The sequence below is a fragment of the Orcinus orca genome, chromosome 15 (assembly GCF_937001465.1).
Source record: "Orcinus orca chromosome 15, mOrcOrc1.1, whole genome shotgun sequence".
Taxonomy (NCBI): domain Eukaryota; kingdom Metazoa; phylum Chordata; class Mammalia; order Artiodactyla; family Delphinidae; genus Orcinus; species Orcinus orca.
In genome coordinates, this window is record NC_064573.1 from 59,645,410 (window position 1) to 59,657,558 (window position 12,149).

Below are 12,149 nucleotides of genomic sequence, written 5' to 3' on the forward strand. Positions count from 1 at the left end.
AAGTAATACACTGGTATGGCAAATGTGTATAGCAAGAAGGAATGAAAGATGGGAGATTATGTGTAGAACACACTCTGAAGGCGGATGAAGACACCCCACGATATAGCCCTTCATGGTGAGGTGACCTTGGACAAGCTACTTATTAGCTCTTACTCTGTTTACATGTCTCTTAAATGGGGATAATAATTGATGGTATTAATAGTTGATGGTAGTAGTAGTAGAGATAGTGCTTCAGATTTGGGGAAGTCTTTTATCCTAGAGGCAGGAACCCTCAGATGAGAAGAAACATGATATGATCTGTAATGCTGGCCACATTGTGATTTCAGGTGATAACTGATCTAGGCAAGCACTGGTGAGGACCTGAGCTGGGACAGTGGCCATGGGGATCGAGAGAAGATGGATGTAAGAGATAGTCCAGAGAGTGACACTTGAATGGTTGAATTTGGAAGCTGAGGAATTGAGAGAGTTGCAAAAGACTCTGAGGTTTTTATTTTGCATAAGTGGGTTGTTGTCATGCCAGAGGTGGGAAAACATTGGCTTTTAGCAGCAAGAGGAAGCAGTTGTGGGAGAGAAAGTAATGAGTTGAATGTGTTCAGTCTTGAATTAGGGTGGTTGAAAGGAGTCCAAGAAGTTCCAGGTTAGGCAGTTGAATCTCAGAGGAAAAGTAGAGACTTGGACTTGCCTATAAGTTCTTTAAGTTTAGGGTCATGGTATATTTAGTTTTGTTTTGTCATCACCCACTCCCGAAGTATATGTGACTTTAGTAGAATATAGTTATGTTTCCTGAAGATGTCTAATCATTAATATAATCAGACTATTTTAAAAGCCCAGAATCTGTTGATTTTCTTATTAGGCATGTGAAATATAATTGCTTCGTCAAATGCATGCTGGTTATTTTGGAGAGATTTTGAAGGAGGAGGGATTTACTTTATATACTGTCATCTTCCTGCATTGGTCACATCTGTTCCTTTTGGATTCCATACAAGATAAGATGGAAATTTATGGTAGCCTCAGTAGGGGAAAAGTCAAGCCTAAGGATAATTGTGATCTCAAGTAACATTTAGCTATTCTTTAAATGTCACTAGTGTTAGTTGCAAATATCTTAGAGTGCCTTGAGAGGTACAGAGCAACTTCCAAATGTGTTTGTTTTTTAACAATTAAGTTTCATTTTGTTATTTAGCATTTTTGCATGGAGAAGAAAAATGTTTTAATGAAAAATTTAATGTTTTAATGATTGCTTATTTCTCACTTTTCTTCCTAGTTTCCCAAATAAAATTGTTGAGATGCTAAACATAAACATTTTTTAAAGGAGCTTTTTATCAGAAATAATTTGGTAAAATGTTTTAAATACGAGTTCAAATTTAGTGACTAAATAGATATTAAAGACTAAAAAGATTGCAACAGATTAGAAAATAATGCAGTATAATGATAACCATGGCCATTTTGAGAACAAGGATTTGAGGATTTGGATTCTAGGTGAATTTCTTACTCTAAGCAATCATCTCCTAAGGGAGGCAGAGCAAACATTTTTTTTAAGCTACTACTGCACTAGAATTCCAAGACCAGCTTGATCTATAGTCCTGGGTAAAGTAAATCAAAAAGGTTTGGACTGCTTAGGGAAGAAAAGGGTTTCAGCCTGGTCTGACAGTGAAATGGCATCACAGAATTGTAGTATCTTTGCTGGGGTCACAGACTAGCCAGCTTCATGAGAACCATGCAGGGTCGTTGCTGCTGGTGCTGAGAATCACATGCAGAGAGGAGTGAGCCTGTTGGGCAGGTGCAACTCAGTGACCAGAGCCAGGCTGCTATCCTTCCCTGGGGTAATTCCACACTCTTCATCACGGACATATCATGTACCATGAGGCTAACTTATTCACTTTAGAACTTATGTTTTTCCCTTTTAAAAAAGTAGGAGTCTCTTTAAAAGAACCATGGGGGAAAAAACATATCTGTCTTGGAGAGCATTGCTTAATTACCTTCAGTTGATGAATCAGGAGCACAGATGACAACCTTACATCTCTCAGGTACACGTATGTGTGTAACTCAGAGAATGTGCATTTGACCTTTAATATGTATATTCAGAATGGTAAGCACTATGATATAGTGATTGAAACATACACAGGAGTATGTGTGTAGTATAATTTAAGTAATATATTAATATGCATAGGCAAAGAAGACCAGAAGAAAATAGGATGAAGAAATTATAAAGTGATGTTAACACAGGAGAAATACAAACACATGGAAAAATGAGCCACACCTGTAATCAAAAAATCGAACAAATAGTGGTACCATTTTATACCTATTAGTGTAGTTTTTAAAAATATTTTTTCTGATGTTAAAACTAATACATGTGTTAGGCTAGGAATTTGGAAAATACAGCAAAACTTGAAAAAAAATAAAAAGGCATAATTCCTCTGGCCAGAGTTTAATATGGATACTATTTTGATGTATTTCTCTCATTTCTTTTTCCCTACATACACACACACAGACAAATTTATATACTATTTTCAACTGATAAGCTATACAAAAGTTTTTTCTAAATTATTAAGTATAATATCAAATAATTAGGACAACCTGAATGTCCCCTCAGGAGGATCCGTTTAAATGATTACACATTAACTCCATGTAATATACAGCCCTTAAAAACAGTAATAAAGAAAATGCAACTTCAAAAGAAAATATCTACGACTGTTCAATGAAAAAAAGCCATATATTAAATGGGACATACTGTGGTTTGAGCTCCTTATTTTCATAATAGTTGTTTTCATGCCGTTAAAGCCTACCTGAACTTCCTATACATCCTTCCTGCCTCGGTTCAGTGCTGTTGCTTTGAGAAGCCTGCTTCCCTTCACTTCTCCCAGTATACTGACTCTTTCCCAAGTGCACCCTTTGGACCTAGTGCCCACTGCCATTTTAGCAATTTTCAGGTTGTGTAACTGTTACAGCGCAGGACTGTGTTCTTTTCATCATATCACCTGTAGCACCTAGCACTCTGTGCCTGCAGGAGCATAATAAATATTTATTTAAGATTGATTCTAAGTGTCGAATTAAGGTTTTGTGGGATATACAAAGGAAAAAACCATTCCCAATTTCCAGTAAAACTTACCTAATGAGAAATAATATAAATAGAATACTTACATATAAACCCTAAAAAGTCAAGTTCCTAAAAACGGCAAGGGGAGAACAGTCCTCAATAACAAATTGTAAACAAGGCACCAATAAGACAAAATAATACCTGTCATATCAGTACATATTCTTGTATTTATTTAATCAAGGAGCAGAATAAATACTACTTCCAAAACAGCTGTTCCTTTTTTGCAGCAAAAAGTTCTATGGCTTGATACTCTGTATTGCAGTATTGGTAACTGGGAGTGGAGTTATGCTTACAAGCAGTTGTAATTCCAAAAATGTTCTTTTTTATACCTCATGTCAATATAACCGTGTCACTCATTGGCACTTAATAATAGTATTGTCTTAGAATATTACCACATCCTCTGCAAAAATAAGATTGTGATCTCTCCATAGCTCCTATCCAGTGCTCAAAACCTTATAGACACTCTACAATGCTTCTGGAATTTGAATTTCCATGTAAAGAGAATATTTGGGAGTTAGATCACTTTAGAGGAAGCTTGATGTATTAAAATAAAGTTATAACTTTAATATTATTAAATACTCAGCCAAAAAAGTGTTTAGTTACTTTTTATAATGAGTTTGGTTTTTTCCTCTTTTGGTCAGAGGCCTCAGTTTTCTTTTAATTAGAGTTCTGGGTTTTCTTTTCAGCTGGAGGCCCCATGTATGCAATGTACATTTCAGCTAAGAAAAGATGCCCAACTAGGAAGAAAATAAACTATAAATAAAAAAACTAAAGAATAAAATAAAAAAAAAAAAAAGAAATAGCTTTTTTCTAATTATGTATCTATTCAATTTATCTGTTATAATCTTGACTGTGTAATTGGGGGATATATTTCTTCTTTTTTTTTTCTAACGGATAGTAAAGCAGATAGTCATGTATCTTGTATAGTTAAAACCATTCACCTTTATTCAAGTTCTATCCTTTATGGGAATCATTTGCTCTTTTATGCTTTACTAATAAAATTCTGAAGCATATAAAACGATCTGTGATGTTTACTTAATTATAAACCCTTTAAGGTAGTGATTGTTAGTCTTTTTTGCATCAAAGAATTCTACTTAAATATTCTCTCTCCAGGAAAAAAGAAAATGTACATTTATGTAAAATTTTATAGGGGACTTCCCTGGTGGTCCAGTGATTAAGACTCCGTGCTTCCACTTCAGGGGATGCGGGCAGGTTCCATCCCTGGTCAGGGAACTAAGATCCCACATGCCGCATGGCACAGCCAAAAAAAAAAATTTTTTTTTACATAACATTAGTAGCCAGTGTTTTCCTGAATCCAGTCCCCTGAGTTATGAACCTCTTCATTATATTATACATACATTTTAATATTGGATACGTCTTTTTGGTATCTGTTGTAAATCCAGTGTATTGTGTGCTTTTAGAAGTGTCACGGGGTGTCATCCTGAAGCAGATTCTCTGTCAGGCTTTTCCACAAAACTGTAGCAGAGTTCTTACATATTGCTGTTGTATTATTTACATATAAATATGATTTTTTTCTCTGAATTGTTCGAAATATTTGATGTATATGCTATATTTTTCTCTCAGTCTTACTTTTCTGACAGTTGTCTCTTGACTAACAGCAGATTTTCCTTTCTTATTCTAGATTCTGAAGAGGCTCGGTCTGTAAATCCTTCCAGTGTTGATGAAAATATTGACTCTGAGACAGAGAAAGACTCTCTCATCTGTGAAAGTAAACAAATAGTTCCCAGTAAAGCAGCTCTTCCATGTGCCCTTGATGAGTATGAGTTCAAAGATGACGAGGAGGAAGCAGTAAACAAGATGATCGATGGCAGGCGCATTCTTAGGAAAGAGCTGAGAAGAGAGAACGAGACTCAAGTAGAAAAGAGTAGCTTATTTGCAAAACAGGAGAAAGCTTTCTATCCTAAATCATTTAAAAGTAAAAAACAAAAGCCATCTAGGGTTTTGTATTCAAGTTCTGAAAGTTCAGATGAAGAAATTCTTCAGAACAAAAAGTGTTCTGCTCCATGTTCTGTCCCTGAAACATCGAATTCTGATATACAGACCAGAAAGGAATATGGAGTTTCAAATGAACACAAACAGAAAGGCAAAGTTAAAAGAAAATTAAAGAACCAGAACAAAAATAAAGAGAACCAAGAGCTGAAGCAAGAAAAAGAGGGGAAAGAAAATACCAGAGTAACAAACTTGACAGTTAATACTGCACTAGATTGTTCAGAAAAGACCAGAGAGGAGGGGAATTTTAGGAAATCTTTTAGCCCAAAAGATGATACTTCATTACATTTATTTCATATTTCCACTGGTAAATCTCCCAAACATTCTTGTGGACTCAGTGAAAAGCAGTCAACACCACTAAAACAAGAACATTCTAAGACATGTTTATCACCAGGAAGTTCTGAAATGTCATTACAGCCTGATCTTGTTCGGTATGATAATATAGAATCTGAATTCTTGCCAGAAAGTTCAAGTGTAAAATCTTGTAAGCATAAGGAAAAAAACAAACATCAGAAAGATTTCCACTTAGAATTTGGTGAAAAGTCAAATGCCAAAATAAAGGATGAAGATCACAGTCCAACATTTGAAAACTCAGATTGCACGCTGAAAAAAATGGATAAAGAGGGTAAAACATTAAAAAAGCATAAATTAAAACATAAAGAAAGGGAAAAAGAAAAGCATAAAAAAGAAATTGAAGGTGAAAAGGAAAAATACAAAAATAGGGATGGTGCTAAAGAGCTGCAGCGGAGTGTGGAATTTGATAGAGAATTTTGGAAAGAGAATTTTTTTAAAAGTGATGAAACTGAAGATCTATTTTTAAGTATGGAACATGAGTCCCTAACATTAGAAAAAAAATCAAAGTTGGAGAAAAACATAAAAGATGATAAATCAACCAAGGAAAAGCATGTCTCCAAAGAGAGGAGCTTTAAAGAAGAACGAGAAAAGATTAAAAAGGAAAGCGAGAAATCTTTTAGGGAGGAAAAAATAAGAGATTTGAAAGATGAGAGAGAGAATGTACCAACTGATAAAGAAGCAGAATTCAGTTCTTTAGGTATAAGTGCCAGTGAAGAGTCTATAGGGTTACATTCAGTGGAAAAGGAAATAGAAATTGAAAAACAAGAAAAGCATATGAAAGAAAGTAAGGAAAAATCTGAGAAACGGTTTCAGAGTAAAGAAAAGGACGTTGAGAAGGCTGAAAGAAAAAATTCTGAAAAAGAGAAGAAGATAAAACATGAGCATAAGTCAGAGAAAGACAGGTTAGATCCTAGTGAATGTGTTGACAGAATAAAAGAAAAAGACAAGCTATATTCACATCACACAGAAAAATGCCATAAAGAAGGTGAGAAGATAAAAAACATTACTACCGTTAAAAAATCTGATGACAGAGAGAAAAGTAGAGAAAAGATAGATAGGAAACATGACAAAGAAAAACTTGAAAAAGAGAGACATCCTGCAGAGAGCAAAGAGAAGCACTTGATGGAAAAAAAAAAACAATCAGATAATAGTGAGTATACTAAATCAGAAAAAAGCAAAAATAAAGAAAAAGATAGGGAGGTAGAGAAAAAGGAAAAATCTAGAGATAGTGTAAATATCACGAACTCCAAACAGTTCCAGGAAGAGAGGAGGTCAAGTATAGCAGATAGCAATAAAGCACAACATGAAAAAACTCTCTCTCTTAAAGAAAAAACAAAAGATGAGCCTTTGAGAACTCCTGATGGAAAAGAAAAAGACAAAAAAGATAAAGATATAGACAGATACAAAGAACGAGACAAACACAAGGATAAAGTTCAACTAAGTAGTTCACTCAAAGTAAAACCCGAAGCAGATAAGCCTAAACCTAAGTCATCACCAGCGTCAAAAGATACTCGACCCAAAGAAAAGAGGCTAGTGAATGATGACTTAATGCAGACCAGCTTTGAGCGGATGCTAAGCCTTAAAGACCTAGAAATAGAGCAGTGGCACAGAAAACACAAGGAAAAGATTAAGCAAAAAGAAAAGGAACGGTTGAGAAATCGTAATTGTTTAGAACTTAAGGTAAAAGATAAAGAAAAAACAAAGCATGTACCAGCTGAGTCCAAAAATAAAGAACTTACTAGGTCGAAGAGTTCAGAGTTGACTGATGCTTATACCAAGGAGAAACGTTGCAAAGATGCTGTAAGTAACAGGTCACAATCTGTCGACACCAAAAATACAGTGAATTTAGGCAAGTCATCCTTTGTTTCAGATAATAGCTTAAACAGATCTCCTAGATCAGAAAGTGAAAAGCCAGGTCTCAGCTCCAGGTCCGTATCCATGATTTCGGTGGCTAGCTCAGAAGATTCTTGCCATACTACAGTGACAACCCCAAGGCTTCCAGTGGAGTATGACTCAGACTTTATGTTAGAGGGTTCAGATTCCCAAATGTCCTTTTCCCAGTCACCGTTTTTGTCAATTGCCAAATCTCCTGCCCTTCATGAAAGGGAGTCGGATAGCCTGACTGAACTGCCAGAGCGGATTAAAGCATCGTATACGAGCAGACTTCCAACAGCCCATCTCCGGTCCTCCTCGGTAGAAGATGCTAAACTAGTTATAAATGAGGGGAGACCAACTGCAGAAGTTCGAAGATGTAGCATGCCATCTGTCATTTGCGAACATACAAAACACTTCCAAACAATATCAGAAGAAAGCGGTCAAGATGGCTTAGTTGTGCCAGGAGATGCTTGTCCTTCTCCCAAACCTGAGGTACCCTCGGATGTGCCTGAAAGAGAACTTTCAAGTGCGTCTAACACACATTCCAGTTTTGCAGCCTCTCCAACTAGATCTGTAAACAGCAAATACACTTCTGCTGATACAAATGGTATCAAGAGCACTGCTGCAGTGGGCACTTTGATGGACAGTCCTGTGTATCTAGAGCCGTCTAATCAGGTTGGTGTGATCCAAAGTAAATCATGGGAAATACCTGTTGATAGACGGGAGTCATTAAGCGCCAGTGACTTCATCTGCCCAAATTCTACTACATCTGATCAAGATTCCTCTGTTCAGGGTTTTTGTAACTCTGAACACAAAATATTGAAAGAACAGAATATTGATTTTGTATCCTTGCACCAGACTGAATTGCCAGGAAACACTTGTGCTCAGGATCCAGCATCCTTTCTCCCTTCACAGCAACCTTGCTCTTTTCACAGCCAATCACTTTCAGATGCTGAATCTATTTCTAAGCATAGATCTTTGTCATATGTTGCCAATCAAGAGCCAGGTATTTTACAACAGAAAAATGCAATTCAAATTATCAATTCTGTTTTAGATACTGATAATGAATCTACAAAAGATATGGAGAATACTTTTATCCTAACAGATGTTCAGAAGACAGATGCCTTTGTCCCAGTGTTCTCTGAAAGCACTGTTCAAGAAACAGCACCGAATTTTGAGAAAGCTAATACTTTGCCTGTATTACCATCAGAAAAGGACTTTAATGGAAGTGATGCCTCTTCCCAGCCAAATACACATTATGCATTTAGCAAACTGATGTATAAGTCTTCCAGTGGCCATGAGGCTGAAAATAGCACTTCTGATATTCAGGTTATTTCACATGAAAAAGAAAACAAACTGGAGAGTTTGGTTTTGACTCATTTGAATGATAAGTGTGATTCTGATTTATGTGAAATGAATGCAGGGATGCCAAAAGGAAACCTGAATGAAGAGGATAATCCAAAACATTGTCCTGAAAGTGAAAAGTGTTTGCTTTCCATAGAAGATGAAGAATCACAACAGAGTACTTTACCGAGTCTGGAAAACCATTCACAACAACCAGGTCAACCAGAAATGCACAGATATGGACACTTAGTTAAAGTAGAATTAGAAGAAAGTGCTGAAGATGATAAAACTGAAAACCAAATTCCTCAAAGGATGACTAGAAACAAAGCAAATACAATAGCAAATCAAAGCAAACAGATTCTTGCCACCTGTACACTCTTAGCAGACAAAGATACTGAGTCTTCATCTCCTCGAGGAAGAATAAGATTAACTGAGGAGGATGATCCTCAGATTCACCACCCACGGAAAAGGAAAGTGTCACGTGTGCCTCAGCCTGTGCAAGCAAGTCCCTCTTTACTGCAAGCAAAAGAGAAAACTCAGCAGTCTCTGGCAGCCATCGTGGACTCTCTGAAACTAGACGAGATCCAGCCGTACAGTTCAGAGAGAGCAAATCCGTATTTTGAATACTTGCACATAAGGAAAAAAATCGAAGAAAAACGCAAATTGTTGTGTAGTGTTATCCCTCAAGCACCTCAGTATTACGATGAATATGTGACATTTAATGGATCGTATCTCCTGGATGGGAACCCTTTAAGCAAGATCTGCATCCCCACCGTAAGTAACCTCACTTGATACACACCTGCAACCCGTTCACTAGGAATGTGACGAAAGTCATGTATAGTTTTAAATTTTCTAGTAGCCACATTTTAAAAAGTAAAAGGGAACGGGCAAAATTAGTTTTACTATTTCAGTGTCAAAATAGAATCAATATAGAAAAGTTATGGAGATAGTCTGTAATCTTTTTTTTTTTTTTTTTCGGTGCTGAGTATTTGGAATCCGGTGGGCTAGCAGTATGTCTCAGTTCAGACCAACCACGTGTCAGTCTGTGCTCAGTAGCCGTGTGTAGGCTGTGCTACCTTACTGAACAGCACTGGTCCATGGTATTTTGTTCCTTACCTGCTTTTTCTTTCAACCCTAAGGAGTTATACTTTTATTTCTCTGAAGGGTAATTCCTTTCCATGTGCTTTTGATCCCATTCCCTCCAGTCTTCTCTGGAACCTTCCTCTATGAAAACACTTCTTGCTAATATATTTTAAAATTTTCTCTCTCCACTGGCCTTTATCCACCCACTGTGAACATATTTGGTTCTCCTTCATCCCAGGGAGAAAAACGTTGCCCCTTGCCTGTCACAGTTTGTCTAGCTCAGCCTCTCTCACTGCCACAGCTTGGAGAGTGGTGTGTGCCTGACGTCTCCTCTCTGTCACTTCCTGTTCCTCCCGTCACCGTTATGTGCACTGACAAAGCTCACCAGTGAGCTTGTAATTGCCTGATTGTTTGGCCTCTCCCTTTTTCTTTCTACTTGATCTCTTGTCATATTTGATATCGTGACCATCTTGTTCATAAAATTCCCCCCACTCCCAGGTCTTTCATGATGGTGCACTCTTCTGGTCCTCTTGCCTCACTAATCTTTTTCTATCTTTTTATGGCTCCTCTGCCCACTCCTTAAACATCAGAGTTCTCCAGGAATTAAATTTTCAGTCACCTTTCATTCAGTGAGGTTCTGTCTCTTTCTGTGGTTTCAGCAGCCTTCCACACACCAGTTAGTCCCAAAAAATTCTGTTGAGCCATATCATCTCTGTTGATCTCTAGACTCAAATATAGGTGTGTCCTGGGCATCATCACCTAAACGACCTGAGGCACCTGTAATGGGCTTGCTTCCCCAGGAAGCTGACTCTGAGACGGTGAGCAATCCCTGTCTGTGTGTGAGGGAATCGGAAGCGGATAGAGCAAGCTGGTGAACTGAAATAAATGCAGGTGCAACAGTGACTCAGGGAACCTGCGGGAGCTGCTAACGGGGAGTCTGCCCTCAGGGAAGGAATGTGACCTTGGGCTCCCCGTGTTCTTTGGGGGAGGGTCTAACCACGCGCCCACTCCCACTTCAGACCTCACACAGACCAAAAGAGAATGAGTTACCACCCGCGCCCTTAAAAACAAATTTGTATTTATTAGTGAGGACACCCACAGTAGAAACCAAATTCTGACCATTCTACCTTCCAGAATCTGTACCTTCTACCACTGCCTTCGTTTAGGGCCCTCGTCATTTTATCTCACTCTCAACGTCGCAAGTTTTTCACTTCTTTTTTCTCCTAGTTTCTTTCTATTGGAGCATTCTCTCTTGTTGTTAAATTTATTTCCCTTCAAAAGCAATAAAAAGCTGTTTCCTTATTGAAGTATCTCAGCTGTGATTAGTTGGCTTCCCATTGCCCACAACATAAAACCCATATCTAAGCCCAGCGTAATCATTCATTCACAGTCTGACCCCAGTCTACCCCTCCTGCTTCATCTTCTCACCACTCATCCAAATCACCTAGTGTTTCAGCCAAACTGAGCTCACTCTTCTTTGGAATCTCTTGTTTCACTACTTGGGTTCTTTGGCAGTGCTCTTCCCTCTATGCGAAATGTCGTTTTCGCCGGGCCTGCTTTTCTCTCCTCTTCCATCGGTTGTACCCACTGTGATATCACCTCTGTGCAAGGTCTTGTCAAAGCAGAATTGCTTGTGTCTTCCTTATATCTTCCCTGTTATGTTGCAGTTAACTGTTTACATGTCTGCTTCTCCCTCTGAGCTATAATCCGATTAAGGGTTACGACACTTTTGATCTCTTGTAGAATGAGTCTTACATCTATCTTCAGCCCCGAATACACTACTGATTTCCATAACCATGTGTCTAGCTGCTTCTGGACGTCTCCTGAATGTCCCACAATATCCTTAAAATCATTATGTCCAATACCAAACACGCTTATCTTATCTCAGAAGTGCTCTTTTTGCTCCATCTGCTTCAGTTACCATCATTATCTGTTATCTCACTTCCCAGGCTGGGAACCCAAAACTCAACCCTCCCCTCTTCCTTCCTGTCACATCAGTCACTAAGTCCTATTGATTCATCTCACTTCCTTTCCCCTCTTATTTCTTACCACTGTCATGCAGGGACCTCATGACCTCCTTAGACTACTACTGCATTATCACACATGTGAATATAGCGTAATCAGATATTCAAAAATTGCATATGCATGTAATTCATAACTGTGCTAAGCATAGTGCTAACTGGATATCAGAAATGAGCAAAACAGACGTTCTGAGCAGCTGCCATAGGTTCTAGTCCAGTCTCTTCTAGGCTTGTCAGTCTACTTATTGTCTGGATTCCTTATTTGAAACTCAGATCTGATTCATGACTACCTGGTTAAACATCTTCTAAAGAAGACTCAGTTTTCTATAAGCTAAGTCCCCACTCCTGCATACATGGTCCTCCCATGC

General features: G+C 37.9%; 1 protein-coding gene across 7 annotated transcripts in view; it reads left to right on the forward strand.

The window, feature by feature from the left end:
- ANKRD12 (ankyrin repeat domain 12) overlaps nt 1–12,149 on the forward strand; it is a 115,051-nt gene that overhangs the window by 87,503 nt on the left and 15,399 nt on the right. For all 7 annotated transcript variants that reach the window (XM_033439391.2, XM_012535305.3, XM_012535306.3 and 4 more), the window contains one exon: nt 4,737–9,451. In XM_033439391.2, the coding sequence (XP_033295282.1) occupies nt 4,737–9,451 (4,715 nt within the window). The remainder of the gene's footprint in view (nt 1–4,736; nt 9,452–12,149) is intronic.